The following is a 25,256-nucleotide window of genomic DNA, read 5'->3' as shown; positions in this document are numbered from 1 at the left end:
TCATTTAAGTTATGGTAAAAATTGATACCTTTGAAGTAATTAAGTTACTCAACTCTGGTAATTATTTCTAAATAACCTTTAAATTAGCTAACTTTTGGGTATTGCTTGTGTGCTTCAGTGTAATTCAGTGCAAGGCGACTCTATTTCCACATTTCAGGGAAGGCCTGGTAGCCCACACATAGCTTGTGCTGCTGCTAGCAGTACCTAAGGTAGACATTTTTTTACCTTGCAACATCGTGGAGGCTCAACAATGTTAAGGCAGAAGAAAAACTAACTATGAATTAACTTAATCAGCTAGTGAGCAGCTGCAGAGTGTTTTTTCATCCTCATACTGTATGAAATGCTTCTGGTATCTTGCTGAATGGTATAGGTGTCATGTGAATGCTTGGAGATACAGATGATATTTTCACAATGCAACTGTTTGCAGATTATTTTGAATAAATATGTAATATATGCAAGTGAAACACTAAAGTGTGAGAATTCATCATCACAGACTGGTAACTTTGGGTTGAAGAGATGTAACTTGTTAAACTTTATATTTAACGCTTGTTAGTCACAACCTTAAGTTCCAACTTACTTTTTGTCTGTTACTAGGAAAAACAAGGGATTGCCAGTCAGCCAGAATGGAATCTGAAATTGTGCCAAAAATTACCAAAATGACAGTCTCTGGAAAGAAACAGTCTATGGGATTTGAAGTTCCATGGTAAGCCAAGCCCTCGCACATCAAGGTACATCAGCGGCTCTTCTTTCAGACTGATGCACCTGTAGCAAGTTTTCTTCTTTTTTTTCTATTTTTTACAACAGTTTTTAGTGTCACTCTTCAGAACTAACCATCTCAGCTTTTTGTTTGACTCAGAATTACTTTCAGAAGATAGTACCTCACGTTTTGAGTTTAACAAATCCTTTCACTATGAATAGGGCAGAGATATCAGCTAGTCAGATTATTTAAACATCCGCTTCATAGAATACTGAACTTTCTTGAGGTTCGTTTATTTTAAATTTAGTTCTCTAAGTGGAATTATGAAATCAATAAATCTTAACTGTAATTGCTTGTTCTTTAAAGGAAGTAATTAATTTAAGAATAATTTATGGGGAGAACAATCACTTACAGCTAAAGTTTGCCTTCCTCTGCAGCTTTTATTAACTTTAACAGGTGTCCAGGGTGCAACTGTTGTAGAGAAGAAATTGGTCCTCCTTATGCTTTAGCTAAATTAGAGTGGTTGAACAGTAGTTCTAATTTTATCCTGACTTGGAACTGTTGGGGGGATGTCTTGTGAGAGCATGAAAACAGACATCTGGATCAGAGTCTACCTACAACAGTAGCCAGCAGTGAATACTTAAAGAAATATGTAAGGAGAGGACATGCATGTTGGGAATACAGTCCATAGAATGCCATTACATTCAGTGGCTCCACACCATTTTAATTTTTTTTTTAATTAGGCTGTTTCTGTTATGAATGGTTAATGGATTTTTCCCACTTGAATTTGCTTATTGTGTTTTTGAACCCAAACTTGTAATAGCCACCTAATCTGTGGCAAGAAATTCCATCGTTCATTTTAAGGAAAAAAGTTTTCCTGCAACATAACAGTGCCAACACCCTCACCTCATACTGTAGTGTTTGTAGTTCTTATCTGGAAAGCATTTTTGGGAGTAAGAGGGCAGCATGTTCTTTATTTTACAGTATCTTGTGCATGTTTGATAACTGAGTGGAAAACAAGCAGATACATCTACTTAGTCTCTTAAGCACTTTTAATCCAAAGTGTGAAGTTGATGTCATTATTCCCTTTGTACTGCTAAATGTGATTGCTAAGACACATGACTTTCAGCTGCTTAGATGCAATAAGCTCTACATGAAAAATTTCTGGGCCTTTCAAAATCCTCTTTCTGTGCTGTTTGAGATTTGCAATATATAAAAGGGAACTTTTTTTTCCCCTCCTGGCCTCTACTAATCAGTGACTTAGAGTGACAATTGGACTTGATCATGAAATTCCTGTCAGTATCATGGCACCTTCATCTCCGGTGTTTCTACTACATTTATAAACTGGAGTTTTTCATGGGGACTTTTGTGGATTAAATTAATTTGGATATAAATTTATAAAAAGAAAGGAATCTTGAGTGGAAAAGATCTTCCAGCTAGACCTGGATAATAGTGATTGAATTTTTTATCTGTAATAATGACTATTTAAAATGTTAGTTTATAAAAAAGAACAAATACAGAATATTGTATCTCTGACGCTTATTTAGCAACTGCTGCCACACCTTGGGTATGTGTGCCTGCTCTGTAGGGAAGGAATAGATAAGAAGAATATTTCCTCATCTGTAGAGTGGAGTAATTCCTGGATCGGCTAGTGATGATTCAGTCTTTGAGGAAAGATGGTGGGCTCTAACATGGTTCTCAGCGACTCTGCTTCTCTTCAGGGACCCTGGAAGAGCTTGTATCATGCTTGCTTCCAGTTTAGTGACATACTATTTTTGTGACACAAAAAAATTAAGCCTTCAGGACCTGCTTGTAATCCCTTTAGATAAATCCTCAATATTGTGAAGATGTTTTTAACTCACCTCAGTTATTTCATGGTACTACTGAAATACTAATCAAGAACAAAACTCTTTTGCTGTAAAAATTAGATGCACAGTAGGCATTTAGCTTTGAGTGGGAGGAATAGTAAGATTTGGAGCAATTTGTAAAAGAGCATGAGATTTGGAGCACAACCAATCAATAAATATGGAAGAAAGCTCAATTAAAGCTGTGAAGTTGTCTGCATGTTTAAAGCCCCCTGCTTCAAGGCGTCAGTGATCGCCTCCTTCTTTTGTCCTACAGGCCACTGTGGAGGAACTGCCAAGGCACTAGGACCTTGACAGAAAGAATGGGGGAGGAGGCCTTGACCATATTTGCATCGTATTTTTCCTTCTCTGCTGTAGGATGGTGGCATTTGCTCTCCTGATCTTTTTTTCCTAACAGTTGGGCCTTGACTAGCTTCTTTCTACAGTCTCTGCGCAATGTCTCTGCTAAACATATTGTAGTTAGCTGAAGCACTAGCATTGTCTTGCAAGCTTGTCATGACTTTGTACACATCTATTTCTAAACTTGAAAAACAAAGCAAAACATGAACCCCTGCCTCAACTCCATGAGTATCAGAGCTGGGTTTTTTCTTCTGCAGTTATCTTCTGGATTATTGACAGCATAAGGGTGAGTTGTCAGGGAGCAGAATGAATCTGTGTTAATAAACACCTAAGAAAGGCTTGGGTTTTTGGCTCTTTTCAGACCCTTTTTATGTTATTGTTGCATTGATAAATGTACTGCAGAGGGTTTATAATAACACAGATTTCTAAGTACATGGTTTATATCACTGACCAAAAGCACAGTGTTAAATTATTCATAGCAGTTTGGATTCTAAAATACCTGTAACTGTAACCCCCTACTCGCACCCCCAAATACTTGTATGGTGTTGGTGCATACACCATTAGAATGTGGTTGTATAGTATGTATGAACTAGTTTTTGTTGTCACCTTTTATGGGACTTTAAAGTTAATTCATGGACCGTGTTGTTAAAACCAGTGGCCTAGCATTAACAAGAGTAATCATTCTTTGACTAGCTTTTCAGTCGTTATGCTTTAGTCTTGTTATGAGGTATGACCTCATAATAATAAATGAATCTCTTTTAAAATGAACGGATTATCAGAAGTCATTAATTGCTTTAAGTATCAATTGCTTTTGCTGGGTATTCTTAGTGGGATTATCTACAGAAAATGGAGTTTGCTCACTTCTGATAAACTGTTTTTCTGATGCTCTAGCAAAACTGTTTACCAGGCTTTTTCTTCCTCTTATGTCGTGAAGGAAGCCAGAAGAAGTTAGCAAAAAAGGCTGATTATTTTAACCAGCCTGACCAATGTTGTGTAATTAATAATTTTGAAAGGGGAAATAAACGTAGACATTCCTGTAATGACTGTAAGTACTCCGAAAGAGTCGTTTGTATAAAAATAATTCACTAAGCATTCAGACTAGAAAATTGAAAATAATGTTTGAAAATTAAATTATGCAGAGTTAATCTTCAGCAGATAAGATTTCAGGTAGTTCTTTGAATGCATAGTAGTGTGGACCTTTCAACAGTTGTGTGAGATTTAGTGTCTTCTAACATGTTTAACAACAACATATGTTGTATTTCTTAATTTTTCCCAGAAAACAGTGATGTAACCATGATATTTTACTCAGTTACTCTTGTGGTCCTTATTGGCAAGACAACATAGGAAGTTTCTGCCTGGCAGTTTTAATTTTGACTAAATGTTGGTCCTTGTCAGGCTTTTTTATGTCTGCGGATTTCCTAACAGAAAGCTGTGGTAAGCTCTTTAGACATTTGTGCCTGAATTGCTGGTGTTCAAGCTTTCTTGAGTACATGACCTCAGTGCACATACAAGGTGCATAATGGTTCTGTAATTTCAAAGATGTCATGAGCTGCTTAATCAATGGCTCCATGTTAGCAGCTAGCAGTCCTGTGGCATACAGGCTCAGATGTTGGCAAACTGAGACCGCTCTTGGTAGTTCCATCAAGTTCTCGTACAAAGATGCAAACAATTTGTTAGGAAGTGCTCTTCCTGCAAATATAAATTTTCCTTGATCTGATGATTCAGCACAACTTAAACAAAGTTGGAACTTTGTTACCGAAGATGCTTGCTAACGCAGTTGACTACCTGCACTAGTGACGTACTAGGTAGTAGTATGTTATCGTATATTCTCTGTCTTCTGACAGAAATTTTCAATTCAATAATTTTGAAAAATCTCAGGGAAGAAGGCTTACTGAAAAGCATTTTCAATGGCATTCATTTTTTCATTGACTGTTAGAGTTGAAGTTCCTAGGTGTTTTTCTGAGCTGTTGCCAGCCTTTTAATAAACTACTCATCTGGTTGCCATGAGGAATAACTAACTGTCAGGGTCTTATTGCTGCATCTTTCTTCATGAAATTCCATGGGATGGAAGTTTCCATGGGTGGGATTCCACTGGAATTGCACATTTCATCTGCCTGTCTTCCTCCTTACGTACCTAGCAATAAACTCACTCTCCCTTTCTCTGGCATCGGTCAGAAAAAACTGAATTATCTCATCAGAGATGCTCTGTAAGTAGATCATACACTCTATGCATTCTGATGTTTCTCCTCTGAAATGGCAAGTCTATCATGGCACAGATTGTTTTCAGGTTTCCATAACATGATAGTATCTGAAACCTGTAAAACTCTAAATGGAGCAATGTACTGACTGCTGAAATATTGCACCCATGGAAAAGTAACAAGGCCTAATGTTAGGGTGGCTGGAGTCATGTTTCACTCTCTATTTCACTCCTATCTAGCACTACTTCTTTGCACCCAAAACAAAAACTATTTGTCAGCCTTAAGTAGTGGTAGTCACAATAAAAGATACTCAGAATTAAGAGAGTGGTTATTTTATCTGACAATAACCAAGATTCTTTCAGGTGCTGTAATTAGTTTGAATTCTATATTCAGTATCCATCCTGTTTTTTGGAATCCTTACTGACACAGGCTTTGGACTTAAAGAAGATCTCAGCACCTGGGATTAGAAAAAAAAAGATTAGCTAAACAAAATAGAATTTAGAAGTTCACAAATAATCTGTTTTTCAAAATAAGTTTTTGTCTTTTAATAGGCTTGCTGTGACAGTCTTTAAATATATTTTGGAAAACTGTACAAAAACATGAGAGTGATATTTTTGCGTCACATTACTTGCAGCTTCATCTAAGTATCTTCCTTTTAAATTTTTCTCAGTTTTGAAAATTTGGTTTGGGAAGAAATGCAGACATTGAAAAAGAGATAAAACTACTGCCAACTGAAAAGGCTGTTTTGATATGGCTTCTTATACAAATACTTCTCTCCAGAACTTCAGGTATTTGGATTTCAAAGAAGAAAACTTGATACCAATATAAAATACCATATTTGCATTACAATGTGACCTTTACATATTGGCATTAATCATAGTACTTCAGTGTGAAAGTGCTAAATGTTATACTGATGCTGAAGTAAAGTTTATCTGAAAAAATGGAAAAAGATGGAAGAGAGTCTTAATCTTGATAAAAGATCTCCAATGCAAATTAATTGTAAATATGAGGCTCTCTTAATATACGATTCAGGCAAAAATGATGCAGTGTACTTTGTATCATTCAGATAGTTTTAAATATGTTATTAAAACATGTAGAAAAATTTGTCACCACAATTCTGTGTATTGCCTTCTAGCAACTTGATTGGTTTCAGTCAATTTTTATGAAGTAAAATTTTCCTGAAGAGAGATTGGAGAAAATCATTGTTGTGCCATTCCAAAGTAGATTTTCAGCTTGAACTTAATGTACTATTTAAGGAATTTTAAAAATTAAGAGTCTTAAGCCTTATAGAAATGCGCTTATCTTTTCCAGTAAAAGAAAGCACAGATAACTGTAGTGACTGTTTTTCTGTGGAATAGTTCATGTCTCATCACCTTTCTCCATAGCTACATCTAGAGCAATGATGACATGCTAATTTTTGGAATTTAGGGAATCAAGTGTATCTTCTTATAGAGGGTTCTGATAGCTTGCCAAGATACAATGTTATATACTAGAGCTTGTCTAAGGCTATACTGTGTGATACAGTACAGCTGGTTTCGTATTGTCAGGTCTAAAATGTCATTATGGTGTGACCTAAGACAGTAGTTTGATATGAACTTGTATTTCTCCTTCAAGTGGTTTAGACTATTTTTATAGTTCTTGTGAATAGACTTTATACACAATTGTCTATCCATTATGCAGAAGCACAAGTACCATCTGTGCCCCTGCAACTGACATAGCTGGCATAAACTAAGGTCTTTTGTTAGCTAATTTGAGAAATGTGCTTGTGTATCCATCCCTGATGTAAGATCCTGGCCTTGAACTGTGGAGCTGTAGACAAACAAACAAACAAAAAAAAAAAGAGTGCTCACATTTCTGCTTTGGGGTCTCATAATCAGGAGAAAAGCTTGGCTTTGGGTCTTATAAAAAAGGTGTCAAATTCCATCTGCTGCAGTACTGATTACATAGGTGGGTTCTGAAACTGAGGGGAAAAAGAGAGACCTATAAAATGTCCCATGTTGCTTAGTGCTGTAATGAGAGGCTAATTTTGCATTGTCTGAACATTTCCTAGGTTTCATTTTTTAGATCATAACTCTTGAACTGCTTTGTTCAGTAGACTAACATGCTTGGACTGTATTGTTTCCTGAGATGTATGTAATGGTAAGGGACTAATGCAATGCAAATCTCCTATGCAGACAGAAAATGAGAAGTAATGTCAAATAAAAGCAGAGATGCCATGATGTAGGATACTGAAGTACTGAAATAAGTAGTTTTGTTTATAGAAGTTAAAAAGAGGAAAATTGGGAAGTTAATTGTGGTACATAAGCAGAAAGTGGAGAATGAAAAAATCACACTGGTTGTGGAGACACTTCAGTCTGAGTCTGAATGAATCTGTTCCATAGAAAGCAGCCTGCAGCATGATGGTACTGCATTAGAAAGGATTTTTAGGTTTCCAGGGGAAGAAGCTTCTTCTGCTTGGGTAAAGTTTTAAATACAGTATTTTGTAGGTATTTTCAATATACTGTAATGTTCAGTGATTTGTATATTTGAGTTTGCCATGATATAATGTTGTCACACCTGTATTAACAACTTCTGTTCCTGTCTTGCTGCTTACATTAAAACCTCACCATGGAGCTCAGTCAGGCGGCAAAAAAGCTTTTGCTCTCTTGAAGATGTTACTTCACGTTTGTCTTTAGTGGTCATCTTTGCCATAACAGATGAAGAATCATATTGTGTATTCTCAGAACTCTTGTGTAAATTAGGAAAATAGCCTCGTTTACAAATCAGAGACAAAAAGAGTGAGTGTAAGAGAATAATGTATTTAGAATTATTTACTGTTAGGGTTGGTATGGTGATCTGTGGGAGACCACGGTGTTAGAGAAGGGGAGTTGGGGAATCCAGATCTCTTTAGTCATAGATGCCTTATTTTATACATAAACCAAATTTTCTCAGTATTGATAAATGTAACTCATCTGTTATGGCTCTGTGTAAGCACCTTAAATTGCAGCTCAGATATTGTTAGTATCTGCTCTTTATGCTGTATTGCTGTTCTCACAATAGAACATTGCTACGTTCAGCTGCAATACCTGTAGTGTATGAGGAAGTTGTTTTAGGATTAATGCTTCAAAGTTGACTTGGGCTCTTACTTCAGAGATGACTTGTTCTCTGTAGTTGTTCTGCACAACTGTCCTTTCCCTCTCTGTTAAAAGAAGTGGCTGCAGGAAGCTTTTGTTTCCGTTTCATGTATTTTACAAGATTATTTCTTATCTTGCTTTTGTACACAGTGCTTTTCAGACAGGGTGTTCAGAGCTAGTATCTGTGCAGTTTGTATCCAGCTGCTTATCACTTCCACCTTAATGGGCTTATCACATACTCTTTGTCTGGGGTCTATGTGATAGCAAAGGGAAACTCAATTTCTCTCCTGTATTTCCACAGCTTCTTTGTCATTTGCATTCCTTGTGTTTTCTTCTTTTCCCTAGTGTGATTGCTGAAGAAAATGGCCATGCTAACACACCTCAGAAAGGACTCTTAACTGAAGATGCCAGTGTAGCTTCTGGGGTACTTGAGGCAGTCTCAAAATCTACTCTTTCACCCCAAGTAGTGCAGGTTTCGGAAGAGCAGAGTACGGTGCCTACTCCAGTAAAAAAGTCAAGCAAGACAAAACCACAAATAGATGTGAAAGCAGAGTTGGAGAAGAGACAAGGAGGAAAGCAGCTGCTTAATTTGGTGGTAATAGGTAATACTGTTAAATTACATTTTTGACAGAGAGGTTAAAAACTGTGTTGATTCAATCTAGAAGTGATAAAGAAGCAAAACTGTCCTCTCTCCAGGGAAGGGAAATCTCATTCTGTTTTTAGTTGCATCTGCTTGACTGTTAATCATTGGATGGAGTACATTCAGATGTTCTTGACTGGAACAGTGAGGTTGACTTTACTGTCAAAAGTACTTTGGTTTGGATTCATTCTTGCAGTGTTCTTTTTAGTGTGAATTTTGAGGTGCTGTATGGCTGTCATGCTAACTGACTGTTTCAATAAACTGTCTCTCTGTATCTCTTATTTTGCAGGATTGTAAATTTCTATGGATTGCATAAGCATTATTAGTGCATGTGATGTTCATATGTTTTATTATATTTCTTCTTGTACTATATTTAAAATGTGTAAAATAATAAAATTTATGTATTTATTTTCCTCCATAGGACATGTTGATGCAGGTAAAAGTACGTTAATGGGTCATCTGCTCTACCTTTTGGGAAATGTGAACAAAAGAACTATGCACAAATATGAACAAGAATCTAAGAAGGCTGGCAAAGCTTCGTTTGCTTATGCATGGGTCTTGGATGAAACCGGTGAAGAAAGAGAAAGGTAGAAATATCTCTTAATGGGAATGACCTTTTTTCCTGAAAGACCAGCATTTGTCAGGAAATACCAATCTGCCAATAATGCTACTAAAATGTTTAAAAGTATTTACTTAATATTTATTACCAATATTTTTCTTTGTCTATATGAGTACATATAAAAAAAAAAAAAAACCTCATTTGGTCATAAGAAATGTGAATGAGAAGTTGAGTATTTCTGCACATAATTCTATGCTGTGGAGTGCAGTGTAGGACTACAGTGTGGAATGCTTCTAGTAGCTGAGTGAGTTCACTTGAAGCTGTCTTACTGCTTTATTGCTGCCAAATTTCTCTCAGTTTGGTTATCATTGTATGGAAGAGTTCTAGGTTAAATTTTTCAATGGAAGGGTATCAGGATTAGCACTGAAATGTCAGTTCCATCACATGTGATGTATGTTACATTGAATATAAAATCTATACATTAAATTGATAAATTATATTTGTATTCTTTATAAACTGCCTCTAATTTCTTAACTTGAAATACAAAATTTAAAATTTTATTATATTGAAAAAGTATCTAATAGGGAAGCAATGAAGCTAATTTTAAAAACAAAATCTGTGAGAACTTTTAGAACACTATATGGGAAGTTAAAGATGTGATATTTGTGTTCACAAAATGATTTTAAAAGGCATTTTCTTATGTGTTTATATTTGTACAATCACTTGTCACCCATGGTTTTGTAGCACGTAAGCTCTTCTGGTTAGAAAGGTAACCTTCACGATGTAAACTGATGCTGAAGAACAAGGAGTAAGGAAGTCCCTATCCAGTGTGTAACTGTTATTTTTTAAAGGCAAATATACTTTTGCAGTGGCCCTGTATATGGCTAAACTTCTGTGTATGGGAGTCCTTTAATTTAGGAAGTGCACATACAAACCTGTGGGGTGGGAAGGAGGCAGTGTGCAGGTACGGGCAAGGGGTAAACCAAACCCGAAGTGACCAAACACAAATTTTAGAAGTAGCCTTACATCAGTTAAGGCTGATGATACCGTAGTGGTAGTGGTGTTGTTACATTATTGTCTAAGGATGTAAAGAGGAAAAGCTGATGGAGGAAGGGTCTTTTTCTTAATTCCCATAGATGTAGCTGGGTGGAAAACAGACAAACTTTGAAGATCCATTCCTTTCACAGCTCTGTAGTAGAATATTTAAACACCTCATTAAGTATGTTATTTTACTAACACAAGCTACCCTTGATAGGATGTAATTAACGTGTGAAACTGGAAATAGAGACAAGTATTTATTGCTTGCAAAGGGTAAAGTTTGTGGAAAAATGGTCATGAGCCTTAAAAGTAATATCCCTTGACCTATGATTTTTTTAGCGTCCAACAGTTGTGCATTTAGGTACCAGACTTCTCTTCAGAAGATGAATTGTAATTATTAAGGGAAAAGTTTTCTGAATTGGTATTTTTGATTGATTCTGTTTTCTCTTTGAGTTTTGTATTTAAAAAAAAAAAACTTTCTGGAGCCGTCTGTAAATGTCTGGGGTTTTGGGTGGGGTTATTTTGGTGCGGTTTTTTTGTCATCGAATGTAGTATATTTTAAGTATCCGTACTAACGTGAGAAGTTTTGTCCCTCGAAAGTGCCTGTCTTCATCATCTATAAAGGAAAATGCAGATGACTAACCCAGATATCTATCACGTGCATGATAGGTGTTTGCATTTCATCAGATGAATCCTATCCTATGTGCTGTGTAGAACATGTTGTTAGTGAGATGTGGAACTGAGTCAAAGTGCTGCCATCCCTCCTTAATAATTAGTAGTTCTGCATGTAGATCTTTGCAAATATGTAACTTATTCTTTATAATCCCATAGCTTCTATTTTTTTCATTCTTGGCTATGTTTCTGTTACTCTGTGATACCTTTTTCTGAAGAGCTAATTATTAAAAGTACAATTAGTAATGGTTTAAATACACAGCACCATTTTCATGTTCTCACTGTGCTTGTTGGGACATAGTCTATGGGTGCATGGAGTTAGTACTATGAGTGGGTGATAGTTCATGACTAGAGTTACTGAAAGGCAGCTCTAGAGGTCTGCTTTGCCAGTAAGCAGGTTTCTTTCAAATTTTTTGTGCATACTAAATCAAGTGAAAGCTACGGAGTGTATAGATTGATGATTATGTTTTTAATAGCTTACTTTATATCTCTATGAAGCTTTCAAAGAAGTTTTAATGATGCATTGCATTTGTGCTTTGTTTAAGGGGAGTGACAATGGATGTGGGTATGACCAAATTTGAGACAAAGACTAAAGTAATTACATTGATGGATGCTCCAGGCCACAAAGACTTCATTCCAAATATGATCACAGGAGCTGCACAGGTAGAGATGGTCTAAACCTCTTTTTTGAATAGCATTATTACTTTTAACTTTCTTAAATTGATTTTCTTTTAAAATCTGAGATGAAATAGAATCATTGATGGTGCATTTTTTGGACATTAACTTTTTGGAGGAGAGTTTTATTAGGTTTATTATTCTATTAGGTTTATTATTTTTGAAGTTGTAGTTTGATAAAATGAAAGTTAAGTTTGAAAGCTATTCAGATATCAACAAGAAGTTTTGTGAAAATGGTCTTGTAGGTAAAGATTTTAAGTGGTTTTGAGATTAAAGAAAAAACATTCGGAGAAGTCAAACAAAAGGCATTCTTCTATTTAACAATGTCTTTCATATGGCATGGGAAAACATAACACAGATAAAGTTTATGCAGAATGCATCAGTGTGATCATTAGGACATTTGCTGAGACTACATGCCAGTTGCTTTAGGAACAGTAGGTAAAGTCAAAAGTATTGGGCACTATTCACTGAATTCAGTATGGCACTTACCATTCTCCTATAGGTTAATTATTTAATTTATGGAAATAAAGATCAGAGGTAGGGAAGAAAAACATGTGGTTACAAGACTGATACTCTTGATGCCTTTTTATCATGGAGAATTCTGTTAGGTGAATCCCCAACTGCTGTTAAGCAAAATGCAAATCAGCCTTATCAGGGCGAGGATCTGGCCTTTTGATACATATGGCTAATTCACATAAGTCCTGAGGTACGGTTTTTATAATTTAGAAGATGCAGGATGTCCTTTATTTACGGGAGAAGTTCACCACAAAGTACTTATGAGGCTGAGAGCTGTGGGGAAATTCATCCCTCACCCTTTTCCCGTTCTCACACTTGCGCCATCTCTGTATGAGCTGTGGGGATTTCACGCCTGGACAAGGCAAGGGGAATTCAGAGCCAGGACAGTGTGCTGTCTCTGTTCCTTCTCCAGGCATCCTGAAGCATAAGCCTGTAAGGAAAGGAAGAAAGTACCCCTTTTTCTCCTCTCCATTATGTCCATCTCATCAGTCCTATGAAATTGTCTTAACCTGCCTCTTGACAGCAGTACCTGTATTGTTCACATCTGTTGCTATTGCTTAGTAACTGGCTGTTACCAAAGCAGGAGAAGTAGAAGAAATATTAGCAGCATTTAAGGTTACCAGCAAAATCTGTGTTTTTTAACTTGTGCTTACATGCTGACTTTTGTGCAGTGCTGTAGACTGTGCGATACCTATTTGCTTTTAATGCTGTGGCAGAGAGTCTGCCTAGATGATAAAACAGGCTACTTTGTCTTTTCCACCTTGTGATTTTGGCATGCTCCAGTATGTGGAGTGGACTGTGAAGCATCCACATTCAACATGCAGTCAACTGGTTGTCCCAGTTGTATAGTGAGGCGATTTATCTGTAATTTTTGCAGCTTCTCACTATGAAGGTATTCAGACTAAGTCAGGGAGTTCTGGATGTTGTGCTCTCATTCATTCATAAACTTCTGGAGTATGGGCCGCTTTTGTTCAGTTGAGGTCTGTGCAGCACATCCATAGTGAGTAGTTTGAAGAAGACAGATTCCCCAAACCCAGAGTTGGCTCGTGTTTAACAGAAAATGGTGGTTTATGACATGAGATGACATAATGCCATAATATCTCACCGAAGTGGGCATGACACAGATAGGACTGAGCAGTTTCAATTACATTTGAAGTACATCAGGATTCCTCTCATGTAAAGTACATTTTGTGTGAAATACAGCTGATAGACAGTCACCCATATTATTTCCATCTCTTAACAATCTAGGCTGATGTGGCTATTTTGGTTGTGGATGCTAGCAGAGGAGAGTTTGAAGCAGGGTTTGAGACGGGTGGACAGACTCGAGAACATGGATTATTAGTGCGCTCTCTTGGAGTGACGCAGTTAGCTGTTGCAGTCAATAAAATGGACCAGGTACGTGCTTAATTTTTTCATTTAATTGAAGGGCTTTCATCTAGGATTGTGGACCCTAAGTTTAAGGATCAATATTGTGAAACTAATAATACAGTATTGTTTCTTTCTTTGATTCTCAGTTCTGTCTCTTGTGTTTAGACTTTACATTACTTTTTATTTATGGGTGTATTTTCAAAGCACAGGATAGTTTTGGTGCTAAAATAAGTAGGGGTCCCTCTTGTGAAAATCTCACATAAGCAGTTAACCCAGTGGCATCTGAAAGGGCATTTTGGTGGTCATTCAGGTCAGGACATTAAGAGCTTTATTTAAACTTGTGAAATGTGTTAAATATTACTAGTTGTGTTTTAGATTATTACTGTGTTGTATATGTTCTTGCTGAACCTGAATTTTGTCTAAACTTAGGGAAAAAAAAAAGGTGCTGTCAAGGACAAATCAAACTAAAGGGGGCTTGCAAGTCAAGTGGTGTGTTGTTTGCTATCAGTAATTGTTAATGTGTATGCTCTTGTGTATTCAACTGTGAATCCACCTGGAAATCTCATATTTATAAACTCATCGGGTGCTGTGTGTGAAGAACACCTACTGGTACTACAGAGTTGATAACATGCAGCTATATGTTCTACTCATGGTTAAAAATCTACAATTGTATTATTGTAATCTTGTTCTATTTTAGGTCAATTGGCAACAGGAAAGATTTCAGGAAATTATAAGTAAGCTCGGCCAATTTCTTAAACAAGCTGGCTTTAAGGTAAACTAAATGTCTGAGGTTTTTGTTGCTTTGTTCAGGCATTTGGGTAGGATGAACTTTTCTTATGGTCAGATTATTTTGTCACTTTCCTGTTACTACTATGTGCACATAGTATAGCAGATCCATTTTCTTACTGGTGGGGTGTACATTAGGCCCCAGATAAGGTTAGTCAGTTACTTAATACTCTGTCTAGGTTTGTTGAATCTTTGGGGTACTTGTCTCATTTATAGTTTCTTGGGATAGTTCTCCACGGAGCAGAACAGACCAAGAATCGCCTGTTTTAATGCTCAGGATTACATGAATGACAGTAGAGAGTTTTATACCAGAGCAGGTGTCAGCATGGATTATGAACTCATAAGAACACTTTCCATTTGCCGTTCTTGACTGTTCTTTTCACGTTTCCTCAGTTCCCACTACTATCCATTTAGACTGGCTGTGGCCTTCCTGAAATCCTTGTGCATAAACCAGCAATTCAAGCCAAAGTTCTGCCTGTCAGATGTGGAATTGGAGTTCCTTATCTGAACTCAGATTCTAGTTGTTAATGTTGCTATCATCATGTTTAGGTATCTCTGACTTTATTGGAGCACTGTGAATCAGGCAAGAGGTAAAGAGAAAGGAAAAGGATCCACAAAGTAATCTGCCTTCTCCAGGGAGAATATGAATGTGCAAACTGTTCTTTTATAGCTTAGATGCATAATATTGAAAAATGCACTTATTGCTTCTGCTGGAAATTCCTGTTGTTAATGTATGCTTAAATTCTGTTTGTTTTCTTAATTAGGAATCAGATGTGGCTTATATCCCAACAAGTGGCCTTGGTGGTGACAATCTGGTCACAAGGAGTCAGTCAAGTGACCTCACACAGTGGTACAAAGGAAAGTGTTTATTAGAGCAAATTGGTGAGTACAGTTTTTCTCACTTAGAAACTAATTATCCTGTGTATGTCAAAACTTTTATTTTGGGGGTAATGTGGGACAGAGTCTTTGGAATAAAATATAGTTGATTTATCCTTAAGTGGGAATTGTTGAGACAGTTGTTGAATACAGAAATCCTAAAAAGTCTTATAAATTTATTTGCAGATTCTTTCAAGCCACCACAGAGATCAGTGGATAAACCGTTTAGGTTGTGTGTTGCTGATGTTTTTAAAGGTTGGTGGGTTTTATAATATTTTTACCATCATTTCACTGATATTTAACACAAGTGTTGAAAAATTATGTAAAAATAATACTTAAAGTAGGAGCTTTTATGTGTATCAGTAGTCTTGAACAGGAATAGTAAGTTTCCAAGCACTGTTCTTTGTCAAATTTTCAATAGTACCACTGAAAGAGAAACACACTGGAAAAGAGATTGAGGAATAAAATCTGCATGACCAGCTAATTGGCTAATGAGTTGATTGTTCTGTGGGACAGAATTTGGGAGTTTCTCTTTCCCAAACTGGTTCTTGTTGCCTAAACTAATGTTTCTCTAAATTTTATGAATGTGACTTTGGATTTTTTTTACCTTCCACTGCGAGTTTTTAAAAAAGCTTGACTTGTTCCTTTCATGTTCACTGTTGTAGCTGTAAATAATGATAAATTCCTTCATTTTTGTACAAAAATTTGTGGGGTGAGGTGGAAGAAAAGGGTGGTGATGGTGAGACTGTTATAACCAGCCAAAGTCACCTAGCTGTTCCCTAGCACGATAGACACATGGACAGCAAGTAGCTATAACCAGTTCTTATTACCATTGTCTGGAGAAAATAGACTGCCTTGAACCCTTAAGGTTTTCATGGTAAAGCTGATATTTTTTTTCAGTTAAATGCATTTATATTTACAGTTAATGTAGAAGAAATAAGGTTTGCAACACTCAATCAATTTGAAATGTTCTGTAGGTCCCTTGAGAAATGTTGCAAACTAAATGACAGCATTTGAAATATAAACATTTGTAATCAAATATTATTATTGAAATTCGTATTTAAAAAAAAAATTACTTTATATATAGGGTGTTTATAGGGGAAATACAAACAAACCAGATCAAAATACTGATTGTAATTGGAGAAATAAGTATTGTACAATTTTCATGTGGGTCTTTGAGAAAACACTAGATGCTGTACATGCCCTGGGTTAGCTGACTTAACGCGCTGAAGCCGTAATGTTAAATATTGAAACCTTGCATGAGAATTTCCCCTTATATGTTACCACTAGTTTCATCATATAGGCCGTCACTGTATGGTTTTGGGTTTTTTTTAAATTTTGTGAGCTGTGGGAAAATGTGTTAGGAGTATTGATTGAGATCTTTTAAAATATTATCATGACTTTTTTGTTGCAATAATCATTTTTGTGTTGAGCTAAGTGTCAAAAAATGAGCAATTTTGACTAAATCTGTTCTGTGGAAAAGTCTAACTTTTTGCTAAAGTATGCAAAAAAAATGCTTTTGGAAGGGACTTGATTTACATATACAGAGTTTATCACTAAATGTGGCCTTTTAGGTGTTTTTTAGGCTATTTTTTTTTCTTACCTTGTGATCTCAAAATAAACTTGGATGTCATGAGAGGAAGTAGCTGCAGGTACAAGTACATGAAGCAACAGTTGTTCTCAGCTCTCTTCCAGTACCTGTGCATGCTCAGGAGGACCTGTCCATAGAAATGTGTAAAAAAAAGTGAGAGTGCTGAATGTACTCATACGTAGTTTGGAAAACCCCTTTCTTTATTAAGGTTACCCACACATATGATTCATCTACCTTAGCCTGATACTAGCTGTTGCCTTCCATAGCCCTCTTATTCTCTCCAGGCAAACTATCTCCTGATCCAAGAGGATCAGGTAAATTCCTTCACCGCTGCATCAGTCCCCTCTTGCCATATTATAATGCTGTCTAGGGTATGACTTGACCTGACTTTTAGAAAAGCCTTGTCCAGCAGCCAAATCCTGAGGACAAAGAACATGTCCTGGCAGAACCCAAATACCATGATCCACAGAAATCAGGCCATTTTTTATGCCCCGATTCTGTCGCCCACTATCCATTTTGTACGTGTTGATTTCCTGGGGAGCTGAAGGAACTCGATACTTTGCAGGAAGCAATCAGCATGTGAGATAATGAAGCTTCAAATGCCACACTGGTTTACCAAGCCAGAGCTGGTGATGATGTGTAAAAAAAGAAAAATGGTTCTTGATTGTACTTGGGAGTGGTTCGGAGTCTGGAACCAGTTCATGTTTCTGATTGCCTGCAAGTGCTTGCAGAGCCAGCTTCAGGTTCTTTTGTGTACTATACTGAGGTGGTATTTGTACTATGACTTTGGGATGCCTTTTCTAGCAAGTATCTGCTGCTCCAGTTTTCTGTTCTTTTGCCATCTGATGTCATCTGTTAACTGATTGCATTCATCTCATTTGCTGGAATGAATAGAGGAAAATTAGCTTGCAGGCATACTGGTAGTATTTTTCCAGCTAGATAAATAGAAGCATTCATCAATAATGGTGATGGATGCAAAATAGCAAGTTGGTAGTATGTGACCTCAATATTTGAGGTCAACTTGCTCTTTTGAATTCAGCTTTAAATTAAGCTTTTAATCTAATGTGACACACAAAATACCAAGATTCTTGCTTATCACTGAATTCTAATGTTCAGCAAAAGGTATATTTGTTGTTTGTATGGATATTGAAAATGTCATTGTAGAATCACTTCAGAGGATTCTTTTTAAACACAGCTGCAAATATGCTAAGGAGATGAGGCATTTCTTAAGGTGCATAAATGTGCACGTGTAGCACATCTATTGAAAATAATTGATGTATTCAAATAATGAACAGAGTATAAGGACATTGAGGAAGAAAAACTTTGCAGATCTTTTATTTAGAAATACTTACGTCATCCACAATTATAATAGCTCCTCATATTAAATAGTGATGAATCAACTTTGACTTCCCAGGAGTAAAAGTAATATGCAGACAGAGCATGTAGGATTCTGAGTCAGTTAGACAGTAAATGGCATAGGAATTTGAACCTGTGTGCATGAGAATTTTTGAGAGGTCTGTAGTTTGGGTTTTTATCTGTAATTGTAGTGAAAAAGTGCTGAATTAAATAAAATTGCTAGAAATTAAGGAGCTTAATATAATATTGAAAAATAAAAAAATATTTCTTCATGTACCTGCATTTGTTTAAAGAATTATATTTCTCCCTTAGTTCTGAAAAACTTAAGATGTAGAAGTTTTGAATTTAATGTTTCATTTTCATTATGATGCACAGCTGGCTAACTTGCAAGTGCTGAATACTACTGAGGGGGGAAAAAAATCTGTCTCCTCATGATATTAAAAACTTACCTATGCATTGCTGAAGGGTTAACTTGTGATGGGAAATTGACCTTATTATGAAGTTTTTGGAAATTATTGCTGTCTTTACTACAGACCAAGGATCAGGATTTTGTGTGACTGGTAAAATAGAAGCAGGCTATATTCAAGTTGGAGAACGACTTCTGGCAATGCCTCCCAATGAAACTTGCACTGCAAAAGGTACAGTCTTCAGAAGCGTGTTTACTTTCAGGTCAATACTGGGCTAGAAGCAGTTACTGAAATGGTAACAGACTGTCAAACTGATACTAACTGTCAAACATAAAATGTGAAAGCATAAAACGAATTTCTTTAGATGTGACTGTGTCTGTATAAATATGTCTGTGAAGAGTATGTGAGATCTTGCGTGTTTTTTTTTACCTTTTTTTTACCATATCAGATATTCCAGATGTTACAGCCTCATGACTTTTGGCATTGCTTTATAAAGAACCTGTAAAAATACTTGAGTTCCAGCAATGTCTGTAAAAAAAATATGCAGTACAGAACTCCTTAATATTCAGCTTTGCTGTGGAGTGTTACTGCTATTAAGAAGTGTGAGGATGTTGAACAACCTTTAGAAATTAATCTTATGAATTAGCTGTGAAAAAGATTGAGAATTAAGTCTCTGCTGTTTGATGTTGAGATTTGTCACTGATTCTTTCATAATGTACAAACTTTGAAGATACAGTTATCTTGAGCAACTACAAACGAGAAGAAAATTGGATTTAAATTCCAATACATTTGATTTCAGAAAAGAGGAATCACTAAGTCAAGACATTGCTGTTTCCTGATTAAGCTTGCTGTCTTGTACTGCAGAGTTGGTTTTATTTCATGTACGAACAAAGATAAAATTATGATTTTTCTACATCGACCAATGAATAAAAAATTAAACCCTCAAAATAAGTGAATAGGTTTCTGTATATGTTTAGCCTGAATTCAGCAGTGGACTGGTTTAACTGTTTTGTTCTGTTCCAGACCCAGCTCAGTCAGTGCTAATTTGGGAAGCTCTTCAGTGTGTCTGTTTATGCGGTTGTATGTACATTGTTCGTGTGCACAGGAATGTTACAGTAACGTGGATGAGTATGGGTATTAGACCACTGTAGTCACTCCTCTGTTTTGGGAGTGGAGGAAGTAGCACGGAAACAGATGTATTTTGTCTTGAGTGTCCCCAGTGGTACAATTCTATGGTTTTTCTTTTGTACTCCCTCTCATATGGCTGAAACGTTGGCATATTAGTTCATTAAGCATGTACTTTTATATTTAGTGTAAAGAAGAGATAATTTAATTTATCGTACAAAATTTGCTGAAGGTAGTGTGCACATTAGGATTCCAGTTTTTCATTTCAAGAGGCTGAGTTTCACTTATTCCATGAGAATGACATGTATATGTGAAATAATTATCAACACCACTTAAAAAACAGTACTTAACATGCTTTTAGTTGAATGATGCTTTCTGGCATGTTTTTGACAAGTGGTTTTGGGAACAGATTTGCAAATCAATAAATACAATCTGTAGCAAAATAGAACTAGATCCTGTAAATGTGTGCAGTATTTATAAAATAAAGTAGGGTTTTTTCTTTGCTGCTTCTTGTCTACCAGAAACTTCAGAATGTTAAGTCAGGAACAATTAGTTTTGTCCTCACCCGCTAGCCAGGTTATCTTTTAAAGTGATTAAAATACATCAAAATCAGAATAAAATTATTTTTAAAGATGCTTTCTAATAGATGCGATGTTGTGAACGAAAGGCATTGGTTACGCTTTTTTATGAAAGAGTCAGCAAACCCGCTTAAGGTAAATGAAAGTTGACATAGTACCATTAAAGTATATGAAAGATGCGGTCTAGGGTGTGCGTGTGCCTCAAAGGATGGGTGGGGCAGATATGGAGATACTAGTACTACGGCATTTTCGGGACTGCGTCATCTGCACAGTATGACAAGTGCCAGGTCCTCTCCTCTGGCTTAAATAAAGCCATGTTATTGTGCAGGGTGGGGTGAGAGAACAGTGAGTCCTCAACAAGAGGGGGGGGAAAAGGCTTCCGCAGTCTTCTCAGTTAAAAAGCTTTTACTCTCAACCCATTCATACTGAAAACTGATGAGTAATGGTTGATGAAGCACAAATGGCCCAAACAGAGCTGTTTGTTTGTAGCTCGGAACCTAGGTACTTCACTGTGAGGTTCTGTTCTTACTCATTTCCAGGAATCACACTGCACGATGAACCAGTTGATTGGGCTGCAGCAGGAGATCACGTTAGTCTCACTTTGACCGGCATGGATATCATCAAAATCAAGTGAGCAAAACTGGGTTTCAGTCTAAGTAACGGTTTGTTTTTAATGAAAAGCTTTATAACTAATACACTTAACAATTCAGCGGTTTACTTGAAGAATGATGTGGCTACCAGGATATTTAAAACCAAAGTGATGCATATCACCTGGTGTGCATGTACAAACGTTGGAAACATCTGCTACATGTACAACGGCAACCTCAGAAGAATAGCTTTCATAATTTGCCCTAGTGCTGACACTGGTAACCTTCAATGCCTTTTTCCTTAAGACTTGTCCTTGGACATTTTAATAGCTGAATTAAGTAAATCCTTATTGCTAAATAAAACAAAATATTATCGAAGAGCTTATTGAATCATAAGTCATTCTAACAAAACAGATCCAAACAACTGTCATTGCATACCAATAAGTAAATCTGGACGAGTGGAATTGATGGAAGCTGTTAATTCAACACATTTAGCTGCTTGTAACACTTGTTTTAGTAAATGTTTTGCTGACCCTTTTTTTGCAGGGTCAGATACATTCAGTGAGACACAGCAAATCTTTTTGTGTGTGTATCAGTCTATAGGTTTCATGCTAAATGTTAGCCTCAAGCTTTTAGGGAAGTGTCAGTTGTCGTTCAGTCCAGAAAATTGGAACTATTATTTGTTCAGCTTTTTTACATTCCAGTTGGACTTCAGATAGCAAACTTTCAAGCTACTGTTTGAAAACTCCTTGCATTGATAGCTTTGCAGATTTATGCTTTGCTTTTAGGGGAAAGTTACAGGCTTTTCAGTAGTGCCATTTCATAATGGGCTGTGATTCTCTGTGGTAAATGGAGGTGGAGGGGGTAGTCTTGTTTTACTTGTTGAATGATGGTTTGAGTCAATTTGTTACCTTGCTGTTATAAATCTTTTGGAGATATGTTAGATTTGTCAAGGAAAGGTAGGAAGTTTTAAGTCCTTTTGATACTGATGAAATTTCATTACATACGATGTATACATTTAATCACGCTGTTTCTTCAGTCATGTTTTGCTGGGTGGGATTAATTTTCCTTTCATTTTAGAGGGGTAAAACTAGCCACTGTGAAAAAGCTGTGTCTGGTCTACCCTCTTGACTTGTAATGAGCAGCAGCTTTCTTGTGACTCCATGTAGACTTTTTTTAAATGAGTGCTGCTGAGAGCTTAAGTTTTGAGAGTCCTGATCATGATGTTCCTTTATCCACAAAATAGTTGACTTACAGGCAGCAGCACTGCGGTTTTGGGCACCCTGCAGTATTTTATGCTCTTGATCTGGAACAATTAATTTCTGAATGAAAGTCTTAATTCTTCAAAGTACCTACGCACAGGAAACAGTGACATTTTTAGAAACTGATTAGCAATGGACGTAGTTGTTCACTGAACTAGACAGACTTCTTCATGCATACCCACAAAATACCATAGACATTGTCTAGGAATTAATTTCGTTACTGGCTTTAATACAGTGTTCCTGGTTTCCCCCACCCGATTATTTTAAAGTGTTGTCGTCGTTGGTTTGCTTCTCTTAAATACTTATCTTTTTCCACTGCAGTGATTAGCATTTGTATGTCAAGATATTTATCAGATTCTTTTGTTCTCTTCTCTTGTAGTGTTGGCTGTGTATTTTGTGATCCCAAGGAACCCATTAAAGTTTGCACTCGTTTCAGAGCTCGGGTTCTCATCTTCAATATTGAGGTTCCAATCACTAAAGGATTTCCTGTAAGTCTCTGTGAAAGTTTGTGTTCACTACAGGTTGCTCAGATCTTTTTTTCTCCCTGTTCAGCCTCATGAATGTGAGAGGCATTTAGCATCCAGAAGTGGTTCTGTCTCTCCAGACCGATTCTTCTGTAATTTGAGGAGGATGTAAGGGGCTATTGTGGCTGCTTTTGCATATTTTCAGAGAACATGAGTTCCACCACAGTCAGGCTAGGCTGTCCTTTAGAAAGCTCATGCCTTGTAGGAGTATAATGATGCGCTTAGTTGTAAGATGCCTTTTAAAATAAAGTATCAGTTCATGCTATAGAACTGCACTGAAGTGGCAAAATCAAAACACTTAAGAATGAAAATGATGAATTAATACATGACCTTTATGTCGTATCTGTAGAGACCACAAAGTTTAGGAACTAGAAACAATTAATAAATGTGAAATAGACTCCTGTGAGAGAAGTTTTATAAGTATGTGTTTAAAAAATCAGTCTGAAAAGAAATTGATGTTTTCAAGTATTAACACCTAGGATTTCTGATTATTGTTATGTCTAATAACTGAAACATATTTTTAGGTGCTCTTACACTATCAAACTGTAAGTGAACCTGCTACTATTAGAAGACTGTTGAGTGTCTTGCACAAAAGCACTGGTGAAGTGACAAAGAAAAAACCTAAGTAAGTGTTTTGAATAGTTAATAATTACTTAAGAAATGGGCTGACTTTTGATTAATATACAGTTTATCAAGCAGGTTCTGTTATGAAGCAATAATGTGTTTCTAAGAATATGCTTTCATTGTTTTAGTTGGTTTCATGTTTAGATTTCAGAGTGCTCTACAAAGTCAAAAACCTCATGCCCACTACATAAATACGGATTTTACAGAGAAGTAAACTGACTTGCCTAAGGTCACTTGCAGAATTGGGAGTGAATCCTAGATCACCAGCCCTGCACTTAAAGGATTTTTTTTTTTTTTTTTTTTAACATAATCTCTACTCTTCCTGTAGTAGCATGAGATCCTTGGTATAATTCTGGAGATGGGTTACTGTCTAAAATAAACTCAACTAAAGAGTGGATCAGAGAAAAAGGGATTTGGGGAGTCTTCCCATGGAAGTTAAACTATGGGAACATCCTTCTAGTTATTTAAAGCTGGATTTGGGTAGAAATACATATAATGTTATCAGAATAATCCTTTTCCAGAAATTGCATGGCTGAAACTGTTGCTGAAAGGTAATGGGAAGAAAAATCATGACTTCTATAGAGCAATGAATTGGCTCTTTAGTCATTGTGTTTGAAACAAGACTTGATTTCTATTGGACATGAAAAAACAGGTATTAATGAGATAATTAATTTCAAAACAATTTCATAGATGTTGTGGTGGATGCCGTTCTCTAGAATTGTTTTAAGAGAACTCATGCCTTTTTTGAGACACGCTCCAGGCAAGTGTGTTTTCAGTCAGGTGGCTTGGACCATACTTGAAATCCATCTTGACCATTAGACTTTTGGCTTTTTACATTGATTTTTCCCATTTTTTTACTGTTCTCTTTTTCATTTCTGCATGCATATATTTATAATAGAATTTTCTGCTTATTTACCTGCAGGTTCTTGACTAAAGGGCAGAATGCTCTAATAGAACTACAGACTCAAAGACCTGTTGCTTTAGAATTGTATAAAGATTTTAAAGAGCTTGGGAGGTTTATGTTGCGCTACAGTGGTTCCACTATTGCTGCAGGAGTTGTCACAGAGGTAAAGCATTTTTGTAATGGACTTTCTATACTGTAAAGGAACTGTGTTAACTTTCACATAGCATTTAGTTTTATGTTTAAGACCTTTTTTACACCCTTTAGCCTAAAAAGTGAATTTATTCTGCTGAAAGAGAGACAGTGCTTCAGCAAGATGTGAGGAAAACATGCCATGGTTCTGTTCAATTTATTAGGAGCAAAAATTACCCTATTTAGAATTTTTGAATGTTGTGCATTTTCCCCCCTCTCTCAAGTTAAAAAATAATCCTTCATTATTTTAACATATGTCAGTCTTTCTGAAATCAAATGGCCCATATAAATAAATATACGGAAAGTAGTTTGTAAATAATCAGTGTTGACCATTTTTACTGTGAGTAGTTTGAGTCCCAGATATTTTTCTGTTAGCATTAAAGACAGTTGTACAGTTGTACATTTGATTCTTACCGATGTCAGACATTTTTTTGATCCTGTGTAAGTGAGAGGAAGCAAAGGCTGTGGGGCTAAATATAAATGTTTTGCCTTCTATTATGGGAAAAACATATGAATGTGTCTCTGTTGCTTTAAAAAAAATCTTGCTATGATTTTGGATTAGAATTTAAGTTCTAATTCTAGGCCCGAGGGAGAGCAGTGTAGTCGCATTAACCAAGTTCTGATACTGAGACTTAAAGCTGTGACATTTAATGTCAGAACGTGGAACTAGAGCATGAGAATTTCTGGCTTCTCCCTCTGTGTGTAGGAATGATGCAATCAATCTGTCAGAGGTTCTGGGCCTCATGGACTTTTAATGCTCTTAACAA

General features: G+C 36.3%; 1 protein-coding gene across 2 annotated transcripts in view; it reads left to right on the top strand.

The window, feature by feature from the left end:
* HBS1L (HBS1 like translational GTPase) overlaps positions 1 to 25,256 on the top strand; it is a 61,420-nt gene that overhangs the window by 35,195 nt on the left and 969 nt on the right. For both annotated transcript variants that reach the window (XM_074896367.1, XM_074896369.1), the window contains 13 exons: positions 595 to 703; positions 8,558 to 8,814; positions 9,274 to 9,439; positions 11,667 to 11,784; positions 13,561 to 13,707; positions 14,378 to 14,452; positions 15,231 to 15,348; positions 15,529 to 15,597; positions 18,823 to 18,927; positions 20,939 to 21,029; positions 22,628 to 22,736; positions 23,297 to 23,397; positions 24,319 to 24,463. In XM_074896367.1, the coding sequence (XP_074752468.1) occupies positions 595 to 703; positions 8,558 to 8,814; positions 9,274 to 9,439; positions 11,667 to 11,784; positions 13,561 to 13,707; positions 14,378 to 14,452; positions 15,231 to 15,348; positions 15,529 to 15,597; positions 18,823 to 18,927; positions 20,939 to 21,029; positions 22,628 to 22,736; positions 23,297 to 23,397; positions 24,319 to 24,463 (1,610 nt within the window). The remainder of the gene's footprint in view (positions 1 to 594; positions 704 to 8,557; positions 8,815 to 9,273; positions 9,440 to 11,666; positions 11,785 to 13,560; positions 13,708 to 14,377; positions 14,453 to 15,230; positions 15,349 to 15,528; positions 15,598 to 18,822; positions 18,928 to 20,938; positions 21,030 to 22,627; positions 22,737 to 23,296; positions 23,398 to 24,318; positions 24,464 to 25,256) is intronic.

This window comes from Athene noctua, chromosome 1, assembly GCF_965140245.1.
Source record: "Athene noctua chromosome 1, bAthNoc1.hap1.1, whole genome shotgun sequence".
Taxonomy (NCBI): domain Eukaryota; kingdom Metazoa; phylum Chordata; class Aves; order Strigiformes; family Strigidae; genus Athene; species Athene noctua.
The sequence above is the reverse complement of the archived record's forward strand: the minus strand, read 5'-3'. Positions and strand labels throughout refer to the sequence as shown.